At 36.4% G+C, this 20,333-nt stretch overlaps 1 protein-coding gene across 1 annotated transcript; it reads left to right on the top strand.

The window, feature by feature from the left end:
* Positions 1–6,474: 6,474 nt before the first annotated feature.
* Positions 6,475–17,347, top strand: LOC133456393 (synaptonemal complex protein 1-like). The gene is made up of 25 exons (XM_061734869.1): positions 6,475–6,612; positions 8,028–8,192; positions 9,026–9,093; positions 9,229–9,302; positions 9,586–9,644; positions 11,269–11,335; positions 11,425–11,498; positions 12,410–12,518; positions 12,913–13,007; positions 13,090–13,274; positions 13,355–13,422; positions 13,497–13,558; positions 13,868–14,026; positions 15,264–15,367; positions 15,453–15,561; positions 15,679–15,749; positions 15,840–15,921; positions 16,021–16,083; positions 16,162–16,224; positions 16,310–16,372; positions 16,482–16,598; positions 16,686–16,796; positions 16,885–16,977; positions 17,074–17,148; positions 17,258–17,347. The coding sequence occupies exons 1-25, from the start codon at positions 6,475–6,477 to the stop codon at positions 17,345–17,347; spliced, it is 2,364 nt and encodes a 787-aa protein (XP_061590853.1).
* Positions 17,348–20,333: the final 2,986 nt, after the last annotated feature.

Below are 20,333 nucleotides of genomic sequence, written 5' to 3'. Positions count from 1 at the left end.
CGACAAGGCTTGCTGTAATAATTGGACTGTTAAGAAACTTGTTAACAGCAATTAGTGAAGCAATTATGCAATTACTGCAATAAACTGTTTCTGACTGAGGGGAAAGTGATGCTTTTGCAAGCCAATGGTTGAACACCTGACATTAAAAATAAAGACGTGGTCCATGTTGTTGGCTGGATTTGATTGTATTCTTTAGATCTCAATTTAAAAAAAAATCGCAGATGGTGTCCCAAACGTTTGTCAGGGTATTTTAACGGCATTGGAAAATATGCAAACACTGGGCAATCATTTGGTTCACCGTGAGCGGAGCAAATCGACGCACCGCCTTCCATTCAGCCGGATGCGAGGCGACACTGCTGTGACCGAAACGCTCATTGTGCAGACAAAGGCCGCAGTCAAAAGGGGGAACAGGTACGCGCAGGTGTGCTGGAGTGGCCGAAATATAAGAAATATTCACACGATTATGCTGAAAAGCCACGCGACGGACGCGCCGACGAAGCTCTGATCAAACATCAAATAGAAAATAGCGTCATGAATTTCTATAGACTAGTCCTCGGGTTGTTTAAAGACTTCTTACTTTGGTTTGGTGGCACAATGGTCGTTGTTTGTCTGTGTGCGCCGGGGTTACCGCATGAAAAGAGCAGAGGCGCACATTTACATCGCTTAAGGTTTTTTCAAGGGCCGAAATGAACTGACTGGAAAGTAACTTTATAACTCGCTGGAGGATGAAGCCTTTGTTGGGCTCTGGACTGAAAGACACAGGAGCCTAACAAAAGAGGCGCGCCATTGTCAAAGACTAAAGCGCATGGGTAGTGATGCGCCTTGAATTGCAAAACATCTGCCATTTACTCTAAACGAGTAGAGCGAGATTTGAATGAGAATAAGCGGGCAGCCTTTGGCGCACTGTCTCTAGTCGTGCGTAAAAACAACAGTCATATGAGCAACATCCTTGGTTTGGTGTTAAGAAAATAATAATCTGTTGATTAAATACTTTGGGGGGTTATTTTAAAGCTATATGTAAATTAAAACAAATGCTGCTTCTCACCAACAATCCCCAAATATTCCAGCGATATTTCAAATGATGGACGGATAATTGCAGACATATAAACTAATTGTGCATTCTAAAACTGGGAAAAATGAGGCAGAAGGCTTAATAAAACACAATGCCAAGTCTTCCCAAAATAACAACACAGCTACATTATCCCTTAGTCAAGGGAGGACAGTCTTACGTCAAGTTCCATATGGCCACCAAACGCAAATGGCCTCCATTTAAAAGTGCGTTTTGTTTTGCAGCTTCGAGCGCAAAAGGATGGACACATTGCAGGCAGAGCAGTTCCCAGGGCTTTCCCTTTATCCTACCAAAGTGGAAAATTGAACGCTACAAGTGAAAAGCCGTGGGGCGTTCCCCCGATTTTCCTCGCTCCATATTTTGAGAAATGTGACACCTCAGCAGACACGACTCAAGCAAAATGATTACTTCTTCAAATATAAAACTTCTCATGGATTGCTAAATTGGTTGTTGTAACATCCAAAAATATTTAGGCTATATATTGTCACATGCAATTGCAAGTGTATAAATACAACTAGATCATAATAAATAAAAAACAACCGCTTATTTGAAAATGTAAACATGTATATCTCTGTATTTAATCATCCTATTTAAGTGAAGACAATTGTCAGGTTGCACAAGATGATGTATAATCAAAATCTCGACGTGACGTCGTGTGCGGTGAATGCCACTGAAATTGGTATGAAAATGTCAATTTGTTAGTGTCAGCGTTCTGCTCTCCAAACGCGCCATATGCCACGCTAAGTGGCACTTTTTTTCACCAATTCGTTCCTAGTTTCACGGTCCATCCTCTCCTTTTGCTTGCCTGGAAGCTGAAAAGCTACAACAAAATGGCAATTTACCCTGTAGAATTGACACCACCCCCTGCGGCAGAGGCTCTTTCCGCTGGCCCTGGTGGGGCTCCTCAGCCCCGCTGGGCGCCAGCAGGACGCTGGACTTTCAAATGGAAACAGAAAAAGTCCTCTTTTCCTTCTCTCAGGCAGCTGCGCAGTAAAACTGTCTTCAAAAGGCACGTGGGATTTCAACACGTCTAATATAAATGATTAAAGTGGGTGTGGGAAATCCAAGACAAAAGGTGAAAGACAAAAGATCGATGTTTTAACGGTTTTAACCATAGACAGGGCCGGTGTTGTGCCAAAAAGTGATTGCCTGCCAGAATCTGATTTCTCCCCTGAAAATGGGTCTTTATACCTGCCAAAAATTGACTTAAGGTCAAATACAGTTAATTAAAGGTTGTTTCTACCTAAATATGATTTGATCTCATTCTTGAGCTTCATAATCTGAAAATCTGACGTTTTGGCGCTATTGTTCAACGCTCCCGCGGCCAGAAATCAGAAGAAATCAGATTCTGGCAGGCAATCAATCACTTTTTGGCACAACACCGGTGTTCTGCCAATTTCTGCTACCTGCCGAGAAATGCTACTTTGTTGATTTTCAAAGTTTGATTGGCACGCCAATCATTTCTTGCACCATGTAAAATTGATAATATGGGATGTTGAGTATTTGATCCTTCAAAATACACTACCCATGACATTACACTTTGTGAACATTATACGTTAAAGAGAGAAAAAAACAATTCTATGGCTTTATTTGATATTCATTCAGTCATTGGCCTTTATTTAACCAGGCAGGTCATTCAGAACATTCTTATTTACAATAACGGCCTGGCAAGAGACAAGCACCACTTGGGGGGGGAAGGAAGTGGTTTAGGAGTAAAACACAGTCAAATTGTAGCTCTGCAAAGGTAGAAAACCATTAGGTAGCATTTTTTGGCAAAGCAGCAGAAATTGGCAGAACACCGGTTCTAGAAAATGATGAGTAGGTCGGCATCTCAGATCAGAGGGGGTGCACATGCCTGGCACGTTATTCAACACTAAATTATGCATTTTCTCATAATTTCAAGCGGAATGATACTAGCAAAACGAGAATATTTAAAGTGTATTTCAAATGCTTTATTGCAGCAATATTGCTGCAGAACAAAGAAATTGCTACATTTAGTCTGGGCTACCTCACCCATCAAACAATCTAGCAACAGATGTTTCTTACCCTGAAAATAAAACATAGAAATTCAAACTAATTTTATCTATATAGCTCAAAACCATCACTAAACATTACAGCCATTTCAAGTGGAATGATACCAATCAAACAATAATATTTAAAGTGTCTTTCAAGTGCATTTTTGCAGCAATATCGCTGCAGAACAAAGAAAATGCTACATTTAGTCTGGGCTACCTCACCCATCAGACAAACTAGCAACAGAAAATAAAACATAGAAAATAAATAACAAAAATAAATATAACCATAAATATACAAGATTGTCTCAGAAAATTAGAATATTGTGATAAAGTCCTTTATTTTCTGTAATTCAAAAATGTCATACATTTTGGATATATTAAAAATCAACTGAAATATTGCAAGCCTTTTGTTATTTTAATATTGCTGATCATGGCTTACAGTTTAAGAAAACTCATATATCCTATCTAAAAAAATTAGAATATTCTGGGAATCTTAATCTTAAACTGTAAACCATAATCAGAAATATTAAAATAATAAAGGGCTTGCAATATTTCAGTTGTTTTGTAATGAATCCAGGATGTATGACATCTTTGTTTTTTTAATTGCAGAAAATTAAAGGACTTTATCACAATATTCTAATTTTCTGAGACAGTCCTGTAAACTTTGTTTGCGTCGTTGTGCTTGAACCACTTCCGAATATCCATGGTTACTTTGTGTTAACGGAGCAGCAGAGAGCAGCGTCTTGCTGGTGCAGGAACGGCTGGAAGCAGATCAGTGACGGACACTGGCTGATTTATGGTTTCGCGTTGCACCAACAACAGAGCTTACGGCCAATATCAGTTTAGTTAATTTTAAACGAAATATGCACTTTGTTTACACTCTAATTATGTAAAATATATTTCTTCAGGATCTTTTCTTGAAATGTCTTGGTTTTTTTTTCAAATTATGTAAGATACTTTTAATATCATTTTACAAAGATAAACAGAAACAAGTATTTTTTTTTTTATATTTCGCTTTTTTATAGGAAATTTAATTAAAATCTAAATCTTTCTTATTACATCCGAGTGTTTCTTTGTGATTTAGAGATTTTTCCGAAAAAGTCAGCACTTCTCTTTTAAAGGAGCTTGAGGCTCCTTTTAAGAAATGAGACTCTCTAGCGCCACCCTTCACCACGACGGCCGTTGGGGGTACTGCAGCCAACAGTGAAGCCGGCACGGGAGAACGGGGAGAACGCACATGCAGCGTCATGTGACGTCACATCCGCAGGACAGCGCGAGAAATTCGGGACCGAATTGCAGCACATTTTGCAGCACACAGCCTGTTCAAGGCAAAGGAGAGATACACTAGAGGGCTCATTCTTTTGGGTTTGGACGCTTAATCTGACATTATTACTAGAAAACTTAAAATGTATACGGATTTTTTTCATAAATCCTGCCACAATCCGGCCTCAAGCTCCTTTAACTGTTTTACTTTGTCACTTTTGTTGAAATTCTCCGAATAAATATCTTCTATCATCTTTTTTAGCAATGATATTTTTCCTGCGACAAATATATAATAGTAGTCAGTTAATAAAAATAAACGGCCATCTACAAAGAAATAAAATCGGCAAATGCATTCTAGAAAACTAAAAAAATGTCGAAAACTGCTCTCTTTGTGGAATAACAATGGATTTGTAGAAGAAATACATTTGACACCCCTGTTCTAAGGGAAACAGGCTTCAGCTTGAGCGGCCGTTTTCCGCTTGGTCCTAGTGCTTGCCCGTCTCCATTTAACGTAACATTGTTTTTGGACGGTAAAAACTGCAGGGGACCAAAACTGCCTTTTGAAAAAGTGCAGGGGACATGTTCCCCCTGGTTTTAACGGTATTAACGGTTTTAACGCTGCCGGCGTAGCCTACGGCGTAGGGTACGCGGTGACGGGCACCTTACGCCGTAGGTTCTGCGTTGGTGTAACGCGGGACTATAAATCAGCCTTAAGCAATAAACCGGTGACGTAGAAGGACAATTCTCGCACGCGCCGCAGCCGTTAACACAGCAACAGTGTTGTGCCAAATTCTGCTGCTTTGCCAAAAAATGCTCCCTAATGGTTTTCTACCTTTGTAGAGCTACAGTTATACTGTAGAGCTACAGTTTTACTGTTTTTTACTCCCTAAACCACGTCCTTGTCTCTTGCCAGGCCGTCATTGTAAGAATGTGCCTGGTTAAATAAAGGCCAATGACTGTGCGCATGCGCAGAACCACAAAGTAGCATTTCTCGGCAGGTAGCAGAAATTGGCAGAACACCGGCGATCAGCGGCTGAACCAGGTGAGGTTAACTGTCACATTTACTTTACACCAAAGTAGCGTTCTGTTCTATTGCTTTTCTTTTTTTTTCGCTGGGAATTTACGCAAAACTATCCAGCTGAATATACACATTAACTTTGCAAGTTCATTTTCAAGTAAAACTTAAGAAACTGTGAAAAAAAACGAATTCCGAGTTAACGGGCGGAGCCAGTTAGACGTTAATTCATTTTTCAGTTAAATGAAAGTAGTCGGCACATTTTACCATTCGCCTCACATGTCTTTTATTGAAAGAGTGACAGCTTTGTAACTGGATAATTACAGCAATACCTATTCTTGATTAGCAGAGGTGTCAAAAGTATTCACATTCATTACCCAGGTAGAAGTATAGATACTAGAGTTTAAAAATACTCCTGTAGAAGTTGAAGTATCAACTCAAGTTTTTTACTCAAGTAAAAGTATAAAAGTACTGGTTTCAAAACTACTTAAAGTATAAAAGTAAAAGTAATGTAAGGGGGAAAAAGCCATTAAGGACAAAAGCCATTGAAAATGAATGCATCTTAGTATGCAAATATATTAAAGAACCATATATGTGTACTATTGAGCATTAACATGTGTTTCAGAGAGCAGGAGATATGATGACTAGTTGCCTATAAGTATTGTAATGGTGCAAAAAGTCAAACTTCAGAGGCATGTTATCATTTATCCTAACCTTTATTGGAATGTACATCCAAATTTAGTTGCAGGAATCTGAGGGAACGGATGTAAGAACAAAACTGGACAAGAACATCTGAAACAACCACAACCAAATTCACTCAATTTAACTGGATAGTTTATTTTTAAAGGCCGAAATGAAATAGAGTAACAAGGCTGTTTTTAGAATGTAAGGAGTAAAAAGTACAGATAATTGTGTGAAAATGTAAGGAGTAAAAGTAAAAAGTCGTCTGAAAAATAATTACTCCAGTGAAGTATAGATAACCAAAATTTCTACTTAAGTAAGGTAACAAAGTATTTGTACTTCGTTACTTGACACCTCTGTTCGCCTCACATGTCTTTTATTGAAAGAGTGACAGCTTTGTAACAGGATAATTACAGCAATACCTGATTAGGATGGAGAGAGAGCGAGGTTTTGCCTTCAAGTTGCTGGTCCCCCGCGGCCAGGTGAATGGCCAGGTGAACGGCCAGGTGAATGCTGTCCAGCCTCGGGCAGCGGTGGACAGCGACGCAGACTTGAGGACGCTGAAGGAGGTACGTTAGAGAATAAAACCACCAAGAGTTGGACTTCCTTTCATACAAAATGCAGTATAATTTCTATTAAAACGTATGAGTTCTACTCAGTACTCGAGTTGTAAAAAAAAAATTCAGGGGGGATGGTGGATTTTATCATATGGGGACAGATAATTAGAGCTGATTACAAATAATATAATATATTACAAATAATAGCACTGACCAAAACACCTGCAGAAATACTGCAGGAATGACATAGCAGCAGTTAAATGCAGCCTTCTGTAAGCTTTAAATATCCACTGGGCTTACATCAAATACATCAAAACACAACAATAAAAAACAGTTTTCTGAACTTCAATATGCCTCTGTCCTTAACAGGATAAGTAAAATGGATCACTGCAAAAACTCAAAATATTAACAAGAATATTTGTCTTATTTATAGTTAAAATATCTAATTTTAGTAAAAAAAATCTTATTACACTTAAAACAAGAACCATCACTGGAAAAAAACAACAATTTTCACCTGTTTACTTTCAAGTAGATTTTTACTTGAAATAAGTAGAAAAATCTGCCAATGGAACAAGATTTTTTTGCTTGTAATAAGAAGATAAATCTTGTCCCACTGGCAGTCCATATATATATATATACAGTATATATATGTATATATATATATATATATATATATATATATATGAGAGAATAATATCAAGCTGCTGGAATGCTACTATACAAGTAACCTAGATTAAGAAGATACAAGACCCCAGCTGCAGCCCGTGTAACGATCCACCATAGACAGTTCAGCACATAATGGCGGGATGCAACATGCTAGCAGGTAAAGCATACATGGAACACTACAACAAGGTAGCTGGAAAAGCGTATAGGAACATCTGCACTGAGTATGAACTGGAAGTCCCAAAGTCAAGGTGGAAGATACCTCCACGAGTAGTGGAGAGTGAAATGGCAAAGATCCAGATGCATATCAGTAACTGGTGATTGATAGATGTGTAATGCATCAGATATAGGTCTCATCTAAGAAGCATTATTAATTAATAAATATAATAACAAGCTTTATTTTTCTTATTTACTAGGGTTTCAGTAAGAGTACCAATAAACCAAACATGGCATTCCTCAATTCAAGTGTGATTGCACCGTCAAGACCAGTCAGACAAGGTATTTTTTTCCCTTTGACAACACTGGTTATGTAATTTCAATTAAGAATGGAACAAAAGAGAAAGAAAACCTTATCATGCATATTTATATAAATTAATCATTGATCTTTCTCCAGACTTTCCCAAGATGAAAGCTGTGTCTCCAATGGAAAAAGAGAAGGTAACATCATTTCACAAAAATATGCAGCATCAATAGTTATGCTTGGACTTCAAATAGTTTATGCTCAAGTGTGTCAGTTAACACTACTGTTGTGAATATGTCCCCAGAATAATTGTGGTCCTGGTGAGCTTTATCCCAAGCTGTTTGATGAATTAGAGAAGATAAAGTGTTGGAAGGTCAAAGCTGACAGTGACACAGTGCATCAGGAAAGAAGACTCCAAGATAACAAAAGAACAATTGAAGCTCAACGCAAAGCAATTCAGGAATTGCAGGTCTGTACCAAGGATGTTCTTACATGGCAGGTTTAGTGATGAAATTGAACTCTGAGGTGATAGCTTTATCATTTGTCATGTGAAGACAATAGTGTAACAAGTCAGCACCTGTACCCAATACAAGGTTGTTAAAGCAGGCACTGCCCATCACAGTACATCAATATACTACTACGCAGAGTACCATAATGTGACTCCAGTCACTGATGGAATAATGCATTTTTAAGAACAGTCAACAATCTCAAACAAACTCAAGTGTGGTTTGATTTAAATGTGAATACATTGAATGTACTGTTCTTGATTATTGATTTCCTTCTTGTGTTGGAGCTGTGCTGCTCTTTAAAGATCGGCATTGGTGTTGAAACAACTCTTTCTTGCGGCACACAGGACCTCCCGTTGCTATATTGTTTTCTTTATACGTTTCAAAAACTGTTCTTGCCACCTTTACCAGTTAAAAAAGAACACACTATATTGACAATACGAATCCAACGAGTCGATTTATTTTGACATTCAGAATGGAAATTGTCGAAATATTTTTCAGAAAAAGCCTTTCAGAGTGTAACTTTATCCATTTGTAAAGCGTCCGTCCATTTAATATAAATTAATACCTGAAGAAAGGTAAAATAAAACTGGTTTGATCCAAGCTACAAAAGCGTAGATACATGCAGTGACAACTTTTCTATTTTTTTTGTCTGTCAGCATATGCTTTAAAAAGAGTAGTCTATTTTTTTATTGATAATGAATATTGATAACACAACCAACACATTGGTCATGTTATCAAAGTCAATAAAACAATATCTTAAGTGATACTTTGTGTGGTTTTTCATTATTTGCAGTTTGGCAATGAAAGCCTCAGCATAAAGCTGGAGGAACACATCAGTGAAAACGAAGATTTAAGGAACAGGTATCATTTTTGTTGTCATATTTCGTATGTAAAGGCCAGATAAATCTGACACATCTGATTTTTTTTTCAAATTTTTTCAAATTTATATTTTCTTTCTTTAACTGTCTCTATAACATGTTGACATTTTATACACAGAAACAATGCTACAAGGAATTTGTGTGAAACACTCAAGGAAACCTTTCAGTGGTCAACTGAAAAAATGCATTCATGTAAGTCGAAGATGCCTAATAACATGCCCTTCTTGTCAGTTTTAAATACATTATTAAAGGTATATAGAGGTGTGTGAATGTATATTGAGCATTTGTGCTCACATAATATATATATATATATATATATATATATATATATATATATATATATATATATATATATATATATATATATATATATATATATATATATATATATATATATATATATATATATATATATATATATATATATATATATATCTATATATATATATATGTGTGTGTGTGTTTTGTTTTTTAGTTGAATCTGAAAGAGAAGAAACGCATAATCTCTTCACGGAAAATACTGAGAGCGTAAAGGTAATGCAGCACTATTCTAGATCACAAATTGGCCCGGTTTCACAGACAAGGCTTAAGCCTAGTCTCAGACTAAAATGCTGTTTGAGCTGGTTTAACTTTAAGTCACTTGCACAGACATATCTTAAAATAGTCATAGATTTAGTCTGTTCTGGATTAAACAAAGCCAATTGCAAGAGGGTGGATTAGAGCTACTCTAGGACTAAATTGAAGTTTATATTAATCCTGCAAAGAGGCAGGTTTAACTTCGGCTTATATATAAATAGTGTGCTGAAAAATTAAATGAGAAACTCAACCAAGGCTGTTCTAAAATGTAGTTTGTGGTGACTACAATACTCACACTCTTGTTAAGTGAGAAAACATTTATTTTCACATAACATATTTCATTACATTACATAGCTATCTCATGCATCTTTCTTTGAACAGCTCTCTCTTCTAATTTCATATCCAATTCGACCTGTAGAATTCTCATTTTCATGTCATGCTCTTCTTTCAGATATTTCATTTTCTGCTCATGAAATTCTAAGGCTAACTTTTCATGCATGGACATCCTTTTTGGTCTCTGCTGGAAGGTGGTGGCAGCATCTTTTCTCTGGGATGCCATGCCAGATGTGGAGGGTGCACAGTCACTGTGCACTGGCTCTTCCACCAGGGTTAGAATCATTTCCTCTGGGAAAAGAACACTGTTAGATACAAAAACTCACATGGTCCTTGGAATGAAATACAAATAAAGATAGACACAGACGGGTGGAATAATCATGTACAGAAGGAGGTAACTAATTTACTTTCTATGGTATATTTACCATTTGTGCTCAGTTCTTCATGTCCACTGTCCAAATGGTCATCATCCGGTATACCATCCAGAGGTTGCTGGTCCTCTATTATTCCAGTCAACAAGTCAGCCAATTCATCGGTCTTGTCTTTACTTGGTGGGGGTCCACCACCAGTAGTAAATCTCTCTCTTCTGGCCTCGGCATTCCTTTTTTTCAAATCTAATTTGATGTTCTTCCACAGAGTCTATGAAGGCAGATATCATTCAATATAAACAATGTCACAAAACTATATCACATCTCACCTGCAGTGGCCGCTCTTGTGGTTGCATGTTCATTTGAGTTGAATTCACTGCAAATGGCAGCCCAAGCACTCCTCTTCTTATGTTCAATAGCAGCACTATGACCTTTACTTTCAATAACAGCATGATTTCCCACAATTTGTTTAAGTAGAGTTTTTTCATACTCAGTATAGTTCTTTGAGCGTGTTCTTTTAGCTTCAGCCATGTTTGGTGTCAAAATTCCCTCCAGCAAAACTGTCCTCAATTCCGTTCCAGGTTTTTATGAACACCATTAGGCTAACAGACTGTGCTCCCACTTAAGCTAATGAGGTGTTCTCATTTAAGCTTACTCCAGGACTCCACAGTCTGGGACTAACTAAGACAAATGTAAGCCACGCTCATGCAAGCCACTTAAATGACCTAGCTTTACTAGTCTGACTTAGGCCTACTCCTGGCTTGATAAAAGCCTTGTCTGTGAAACCGGGCCATAAGTCTTTAATCATGATATTATGTCCAATAGTCATCATTAAAACAATTTGGCTAAGTTGTTATGGGCTGAAAATGCTTTTCTTTTAGAAACTGATTGCAGCGTTTGATAGTCTTCATATTCAAGTAGAAGCTGACCAACAAGAGATGCAAAAAGGTAAATATGCAATGATAATTTAGTAACAAACCTGCAGAGATACATGGAAGGTGATCAACAAAATTCACAACTGTAATTTTTTTCCCCAGTCAAGGAAACCTTACTGCAGTTTGAAGATCTAAAAGAGAAATGGCGTCAAGAACATACAATGAAAGATGAAAAGGTTAGTTATTTGAAACTCCATATCTTTTTTTTCACACCTAGAACAACATAAAGTGTGTTAACATTTTCAAACAAAAAGCTTTAGGATTTGCATTGTCATATACATTTTTTCAAACCTTGGAACAACATAAAGCCGTGCATACACTGTGCGATTGTCGGCTCGTTTTGAACCGATTTTCCACTTGTGCGACTATTTTTTGGATCGGCCCAGATTTCAACCCAATCGTCGCGACGAGAGATTAACACCTCACGACAAGCTCCCGATCACAAATCGTGCGCTCGCAAGAAAATCAAACGTGTTTGAAATCCTGGTCGCTCCTCGTGAAGGTATCACACTGTTGAAGCAGCTACGACCCGATTGGCCTCATCCTTTCGCAGAGAGCATGCGCAATCTCTGATGTCATGTCAAAAACTATTATTTGTAGTTTAAAGTGTTGCAAATTCACATTACAAATCATGTTTTAATAGCAGAAAAAAAGACCGTATTTCCGACGTCTGCCCAGCCAATTCCTTGGACAATCACGACGTTGTCTAATCTTTCTTCATTTATTGCCACACAGAATGGCACAAATTGCCAAGGCAGCGCGTTTGTTCTTGCTGAGCATCTTCGGTGTCTCTCACTTCGGGGTTCCTCCTCTTCCACTTCTTTTTGACGTTGCAGTTCCAGTACACAGAAGTCCGACGTGAGCATTATGAACGTATAGTGTGAGCAGACGGGTCGCATCAGAGCATCGGGACGTACATTGTGAAACCATTACTCGTGGGCTGCGAACTTTTGAACTCAGCAATCTAGTCGTGCAGTTTGAGATGGGTCTGAATCAAACGATTAAAAATATCACACAGTGTATGCCCAGCTTAAAATGTGTTAACATTTTCAAGCAAAAAGCTTTAGGATTGGTATTGTCTTAACAGATTGCAGTGCTCCAGACAAAGATTGAGGAAAAGGAGAATGAACTGGAAAAAGTCCTGCTTGACCTTGATAAAAGCCACAAAAACTGCAAACAGCTTCAGGAGTCAATACGTAAGATCATGTTTACATTTTGTTAGTATGATGTTAGTTATTATTTTTTTGTACAACTGTACAAATATTAAAGAAAAGAGAGAAGAAAGTATAATTAGGATACAGAAAACACAACTATTCAAGACTAAATATGAAATTGAAAAGCAATACATTTAACAAAAATATTTGGGAATTAACTGTCATGGTTTTATTTTGTTGTTTAAACAAGACCCTGAAGCAAGAATAAATCCTGGGATTAAGTGTCTCTCAGTATACTTGAATTACTGTACATTAAATAACATAATTTATTTTTGTATTTTTCTTCTTTTTATTTTTCTCCAATAAAGTTCTGTTCATTATCATTATTTTTATACTTTATTTTGAGGATAACAATGCATATTTACTGCGTTTGCAGATCAACAATTGGAATCTCTCAAAAATTCTAACTCTGAAAAGGAATCCCTTCTTCAAAACCTGCATGCTGCTGAGCAGTGCTGTGAAGAAACCAAAGTAGGTGATTTAAGATTTTTATCATTTATAGTTAAACTATGTCTGGGTGTTTTGACTGAAATATTAACGCCTCTAAACTTAGAAAACAAAGGAAACTATAGCTGCAACTCTGGACCATACTAAGAAAGAATATGAGCAGATGATTCAAAGCAAAGATCTCAGCATTCAGGAGCTTTCTAGAGTAAAACATCAACAGGCAGAAAAGCTGGAGCAGATTCAATCAAACATACAGGAGCTACAAAATTCAAAAGCCCTAGAGACACAGAGGTAAGATTATCTGTTTACATTTCCATCCTTTTTCAGTTTTCCTTTTTGGCATTACATTAATGTTTGCATTTATATTAAAGGGCCAAAAATCTTGAAGATAAACTTGTCGCAAGCAACTATGAACTTGAAAAGACAACTATACTTTTAGGTAATTATTGCAGTTTAAAATGTGAAGGTATGGTTATTTTTTTAACTGATCTTTCAAAAATGTTTACACAATAGGAGAGACCATGGAGCAGGTTACAAAGAAAGATGATTTAATCAAAATCCTTGAGGATGACCTGGTAAGTTGTTCTCGAAAGGTATATGCTTATTTCGTTATCTTGAGCTGGGCTCTTCCAGTCCGGTTCTTGAGGGCTGCTGTCCTGTTATAGATGTTTTCCAGGTTTAACGCACCTATTTCAAATGATTGGATCATGATCAGACTTGTGTAGACCTTGGTGACAATCTAAAGGTGATTGATCGACCGAATCTCGTGTGTTGGGGGAGGGAAGCATCTAAAACATGCAGGACAGCGGCCTCGAGGACCAGTGTTGTAGACCATTGAATCCAGCAGTTAATTTAAGAGCACCAAATGTTGTTGTTGCTCTTAGGAAATAAAGTCAAAGTCCGCTGAGTCCTTGAAGAGTGAGATTGACATCTATGAAACCAGGGTGGATGAACTCGTTGCTGTGGTGTCGAATACAGAAGAGGGAATCCAGATTTTTAAGGTGATGCAAATAATTACATTATCCAAAATAAACTTAAAAACAGTCCCAAAACAAAAAGAATTGTGACAATATAGGCAAAAAGCAGTAACTCTTATATACGGCTCTTATATCTTTGTAGATGGTATAAATCAAACATTTATTTTTTCTGTTATCAGCTTCATTCCATTTATTATTATCCGATCCAGCGTTTCAGGCCTACAACATATTACCAAAGAATTCAAACTACGACAATTTTGGGTTTCAAATGATGGACACAAAAAATATTATTGCCTTTAATGTTAATGTCAACTGTAATTTGATTACATTTGTGAAACTGCAAATCCATTTACTCAAAATTGCACATAGTTATATAATTGCACACTTATTCACTAAAAATGTACATCGTTTAATTTATTTTCATCTGTTTTTTTATCTCTATATTTATAAGTCACCTGAGATTACATTTTATTTCATATTTTTTATGTTTAAGTTTCTATTGTATTTTTCATATGCTGCATCCATGCTGTTTGGCATTCAATGTGGATAGCATGGAAATAATTTAAGTTTAGAGGGAAACGTGTTTCTGATGGAGCAAATGACAAAACTTTGAATCTTGGAGCAGTTGATTGTAAACATAATTTTTTGGGAAATCTACTGTATATCCACGAAAGCCTAGTCCGTAAAGGGCAAAAAAGGGCAGACAATCTCCTATTTCTCACCAAATGCATGAGTAAATTATTGAAATCTTTGAAAACAGTGTTTCTAATAAAAAAGATTAGAAGTGATTTGCACCCCCTCCCCCTCTACAATGCATAATATAATTAAATGATAAAGGGAGTTCTGGGAAATTTTATTGTGCAAAAAGCAACTTAAGCTAGAGACCAGTGATCTCAGATATGTCAGACAGCACTGCATAAAGAAATGGAAATAACACTCATTAAATATTGATGTTTTCCATGTCTTCGCGACCTTTTGTGATTTTGCAATATAGGTAAATAAAATGTGCCTAGGACATGATATCTTATTATTTACTGATACAGAATGAAGCAAGGAAAGCCTTTACAGAGGATAATCTAGTGAACCAGATTTATAAAGATGTTGAAAAAGCGAAAGAAGATTTAAAGGAGGTCTCTTTTGACTGGGGTTTTTACATTTCTAATCTTGCTCCACTTATCAGCCCCTACCCAATGCAGATATCTTTAAGAAGATTTGTTTTTAACATAAAACTATTTAAAGAAATGCACATTAAAATATACAAGACATAGTTTCAACTGATTATGTATTGTATCCATACACCTAGATCAAAATGCAGGAACTTGAGGAACGATTGTCGGCTGAATTGAAGAAAAAGGAAGAATGCAACTCTCAGATGGAGCAACTACAGAAAGACCTTGTGCAGCATGAGTAAATTGAGATATTCTAGCATAGAATATCACCTTATATTGTTGTGATCTTGAAAATCTAATGTTTAATTTTTGTTATCTTTAAGAATGAAGTATGGAGAGCTTTTGTTGAAGTTTAATGAGCTGCAGTCTGAGAAGATGACCATTCAGAAAGAGCTTGAAGATGGATTGTCCATTGTCCATGCAAACAGGAAGGTCTGAATTATCTATTTAAATCTCATCTGATATATTCTTATTTACAATACAATACAATACATTTGTGTTCTTTATTTATTTGAATAATTTTTGGGTGATACATTTTTAAAACTTTAGTTGAGTGAAGAGAAGGAAAATCAACTTAACAAGGAAATTCAAAGACTGGAAGAAGAAAACTTGTGTTTACAGTGAGTTTTCAGTTTTGATGAACTGAAGAGATTTGAACAGTGTTAACATTTAGATGTATTTATTTTTTTAAATGTATTTTCATCAAATAGAGATGAGGTAAATACCATTAAAACCACATTCATCGGGGCACATCAAGAAACAGAAACGCTGCAGAAGACAATGGAAGGAAATGTAAGAATATTGTCCTATACAATTATTAGAAGAAACACACAGGACTTTTTCTAAAAATGTTTAATGATGATTTTGTGTCTGTGTATTTTCTTTGTATAGTTTCACTATATGCAGACGGAAATGACAAAAAACGAGAAATGCATCACAGCTCTGGAAGCAAAGGTGACTGAATAACACTGAAACTACATTTGTTATTACTATTATTGATCAAGAACTAACAAGAAATTGTTTGCTTTTTAGTTGAGCAGCCTCAAGAAAAAAAATGAAATTAAATACAAGGCCCAGGAAGAGTTTAAGCAAGAGGTCTGTAGTGACACAGAATCTGTAGATACTTTATAATATTTGTATGGATTATTATTCATCTAGTTTTTTATGTGTTTATTTTCAGAATAAAATGCTCAAAAAGCAAATAGCAAAGGAGATTTCAAAATCCAGTGAACTTGAAAAGATGGTAAAGTATATGATTGATTGAGTGATGGGTTGATCAATTGAGTGCAGTTCATAACACTTAGATCATAACTATTACTGTGTTTAATATAGATGCTTGTTTTCGTCTCTAGATTGACAGACTAGAAGAGAAGTGCCAGAACCATAAAACACTGAAAGACAATGATCAACAGAAATTGCTGAAGGATCTTAAGTCAAAGTCAACCTTTGCAGCAGAGCTTGAGAATGAGGTTACACATGTGTTATAACAATAATCCAGGTGGACATTATCCCTCTTCCCCATTTACAAAAGCATAATAAAAGATGTTGTCTTACAGGTAAAGAGGCTCAGATTAACAGCAGCTGAAGCTGTTCAGAACAAGGAAGATTTAGAACTCAAGTGTCAGCAGAAGATTGCAGATATGGTTGCACTGATGGAGAGACATAAGGTACAGTAGGTTGTCAAAAAGAAGTTTAAACTCTTTGAAAATGGTCTGGTTTTTGTTGTAGAATAAAAATGTGACTGTCCCTTTCTAGAGTCAATATGACCGTATGGTTGAAGAGAAGGATAGAGAGCTTGATGAAAACAAGAAGAAAAAAATGGAGACAGTTGCCCATGCAAAATCACTGGTTTGAAGCCATGAAATAAATAAATGATCCATTTGATATCAAATCAAAAAAAAATTATTCATGCCTTATTATCTATATTCTAAAATCTTCCATTAGGAATCCCACCTGTCAAAGCTGAAGACAGATAATGAACTGCTGAAGAAACAGTTGGAGATGGAGACAACAGAGAAGGTACGTCCTTGTTTGAATCTGTTAATATTGCTTTCTGCTTTTTCCAATAGCAAATGTTTAAATTTGGCTTTCGAGAGACTTAATTTATTATAAAATGCTTTGTCTTTAGGAAAACCTACAGAAGAAGCAAACTGATTTGATGAAAGAAATGTTTGCTGTTGAAATGACCCAGTCATCAACACGAAGGGACAAGGTATAAAAAAATTATCAAAAAGCTTTAGTACCAAATCTGTGCCAAAATCCTGAGTATGTAACAAATGCAGACATCTTTCTTTGAAAAGATTTTCATTCTCTTTCCTAAGACGGTGTCAAACAGAGGAAACAAAAGTAATATAATTCTGCACCTTAGTGTCTCAGAAAGCCAGTAGCTAATAGTCATTGAGGACCTTTTTGAAGTATCGTCAGTAATATACAATAGCTAGGTAGCAATGAGAGGCAGCGCAGACACATTTTTAGCACTTGCTACTGCTTTGGTCCAGAAAATGCAATTTTTTTCTTTTCTTGTATTTTTTGTCACATCAACGACTCTGCAGTGTGCGTATAGAGTTGAGTGTAGGCAGGGATTTGTGAGACTGTAAAATCGTATTTTTTCCTCAAAGAATAGACTTTCAAACACTCAAATTGAGGTATTCTTTGTTTGGAGGAAAAAAAATATTTTCAAAATATAATTATGTGCTTGCGAATTACTTTTTTTCTGTGCTTAGAAAGCTGTCTTGCACCCTCAGGATTTATGCACAGATTTTACACCGTAATAAACCAACTGAGCCTGATCTCTAATCATTTTTACCTAACAATGAAATCATCTTCTACATTCTAGTCAGCTGTCTCAAACTACAAAGAGGGGAGAGGCATTGATACTCCAGAGAATTTTTCAAAGAGCAAATTTGACTTCCCAGGGACCAGGAAAACTCCCTCTGACAGCAATGGCGTGAATACTCCAGTTCTTATGAAGGTTGTGAGTTTTTTCTATCAAAACTTTTAATTCAATTCAATTCAATTTTATTTATATAGCGTCTAATACAACAAAAGCTGTCTCTAGACGCTTTCCAGAGACCCATACCCAGAACATAAACCCCCGAGCAGTTATTACATAAACAATGGCAGGTAAAAACTCCCCTAGTGGGAGAAAAACCTTAAGCCAAACAGTGGCAAGGAAAAACTCCCCTTTAGGAGGGAAGAAACCTTGAGCAACTTTTAGACAGAAGAAGCATTTTCTCATGTTTTGTCTCATGAGTGTCTTAGTTGTTGAGTTGGATTTGGATTCAAATGATCACTTACTGACTTGAACCTTTAAAAAAGTTGTTCTTCGAATTTTTATTCAAACACTGGTTCATTAGCCTTATATCTGGTAACCTTTGTTAAAGTGACTGGTGTGTTTTATTCAGGCCTACTGTTCATTGCTTAAATAAATTTGGTATGGAAAGAACATTTATCTGGAATTAAATTATCATGGGAGCATGTAGAAACTTTGTATGATGACATTAACAGTTTCAATATGCAATTGAAAATGAAGGGAAATGCATTTGATTTGGCTTTAAATAGACTTAAATAATTCTTTAGATCCTTATTTAAAACTAAAAGTTCCATCCATCCATTATAGAATAGAATAGAATAGAATATACTTTATTGTCAGTGTACATGGGTACAGTGAGATTGGAAGCAGCATCACCTCTCCAGTGCAAGACAAATAAGAACAATAGTGCAAACAATAAGAAATATAAGAAAGAAACAACAAAAAAGAGCACTGAAGTGGAGAGCTGTGAGCCGCTGCATCTGTGCGCGCCGCCATCTTGAACCTATTATCTATACCCGCTGTATCCTTTCCAGGGTCACGGGGGTCTACTGGAGCCTATCCCAGCTATTTTCAGGGGAGAGGCAGGGGTTCACCCTGGACAGGTCCCAGTCCATCGCAGGGCCACATAAACTATAACTATAAGTTGTTTTGCAAAAATATGTTTACTATAGTCAACAGTGAGCTGACTTAGATAGGTGATTGGATGTATAAGAAATATAAAAGAGGATCCAGCTAAGGATTTTCTGTGTCCACACATCTGAAGGAGGTGTGGCAGCAATGAACAAATGCAATATGAGGATGTTATTGTAGGCTTTTATTGAATGATCTGAAAGATCATTCAATATATTGATATTGTAATCACATTTTGTTCTCCCTTTCTTAAGGCTTCTGAATCATTATGTACCATTATATAATTATAATAATCCAACTGACATTAACTTTGCATTCTAGGACATTCTTAGTAAGGACAAGAAAACTCCTGGAAGTAAGGCTAAACGCAACAGTGGAGCATTGAAGATCAATGTAATTTTTCATCATCAATATTATTCTAATATTATTCTGACATTTTCTGCAATGAACAAATATATGCATGTTTTTTTTACCCTGGCAATTCCTCTGTGAATTCCTTTACAGTCCTACAGAGTAAGGACACCCCCCTCTATTGGAAAGGCTGCACCATGGGGCAAGAGTGCCATGGAGCTTGAACCTAAGTCTGACAGCTCTGATCATAGGGATCTCTTGGTATGTCCTGCTATTATTGTTTGATGTATTCATTCTCAGAAATATGTTAAACGTTGTTGCTTTCTACGACTTGCAAAATTTGACAAATTCAAAAGTTAATGTGATCCTCTTGTTTAGATGTTTGCAAAGGTGCCAGAACGAAGTGTTTCTACTCCACAGTCCAGACGCAATATCTTCAAGAAGGTAACATAACCACAGTAGTATCAGTTTATTTGAAGTTCATTTATTCAGTATATATATTTATTTATAATAATATATTTATTTTCAGATTCGGAGCCCAGTCAATGGTAACTCACCTGGGAACTCCTTGAAGTTGGCTGCAATGAAAAGAATTAGAGATGCTGGTTGGACTGCTGTTATTGGCAGTGACCAAAAAAAGAAGAAGTCCAATGAAAATATTTTTGCCTAACTATTGCAGTTACAAGGCAGATAAACAGTGTTAACAATATTATCACTGACAGGCATAGGTGTCTTTAGGGTTTGACAGAAATTGATAGATAAGGATCAAATGTACCAATATCAAAAGTTTTCTTTTCTTCTTTTTTTTTTATGTTTTGGAGTTCATACAGTTCTGCTTTGGAAGCTTAGCTTAGCTAAGCTTAGCTTAGGTGACTGTGGCGCTACCCACAATGCTTTTAAGGACTTAGCA

Source organism: Cololabis saira, chromosome 12, assembly GCF_033807715.1.
Source record: "Cololabis saira isolate AMF1-May2022 chromosome 12, fColSai1.1, whole genome shotgun sequence".
Taxonomy (NCBI): domain Eukaryota; kingdom Metazoa; phylum Chordata; class Actinopteri; order Beloniformes; family Belonidae; genus Cololabis; species Cololabis saira.
Note: the sequence above shows the minus strand (reverse complement) of the source record. Positions and strands in the feature narration are given on the sequence as shown.

Excerpts from the sequence above, each read along its gene's own strand:
- LOC133456393 (XM_061734869.1), top strand. The coding sequence starts at position 6,475 with ATGGAGAGAGAGCGAGGTTTTGCCTTCAAGTTGCTGGTCCCCCGCGGC. Across the intron at positions 9,303-9,585 it reads AACTGAAAAAATGCATTCAT|TTGAATCTGAAAGAGAAGAA; the intron begins GTAAGTCGAAGA and ends TTTGTTTTTTAG. Across the intron at positions 13,275-13,354 it reads AAAGCCCTAGAGACACAGAG|GGCCAAAAATCTTGAAGATA; the intron begins GTAAGATTATCT and ends TTTATATTAAAG.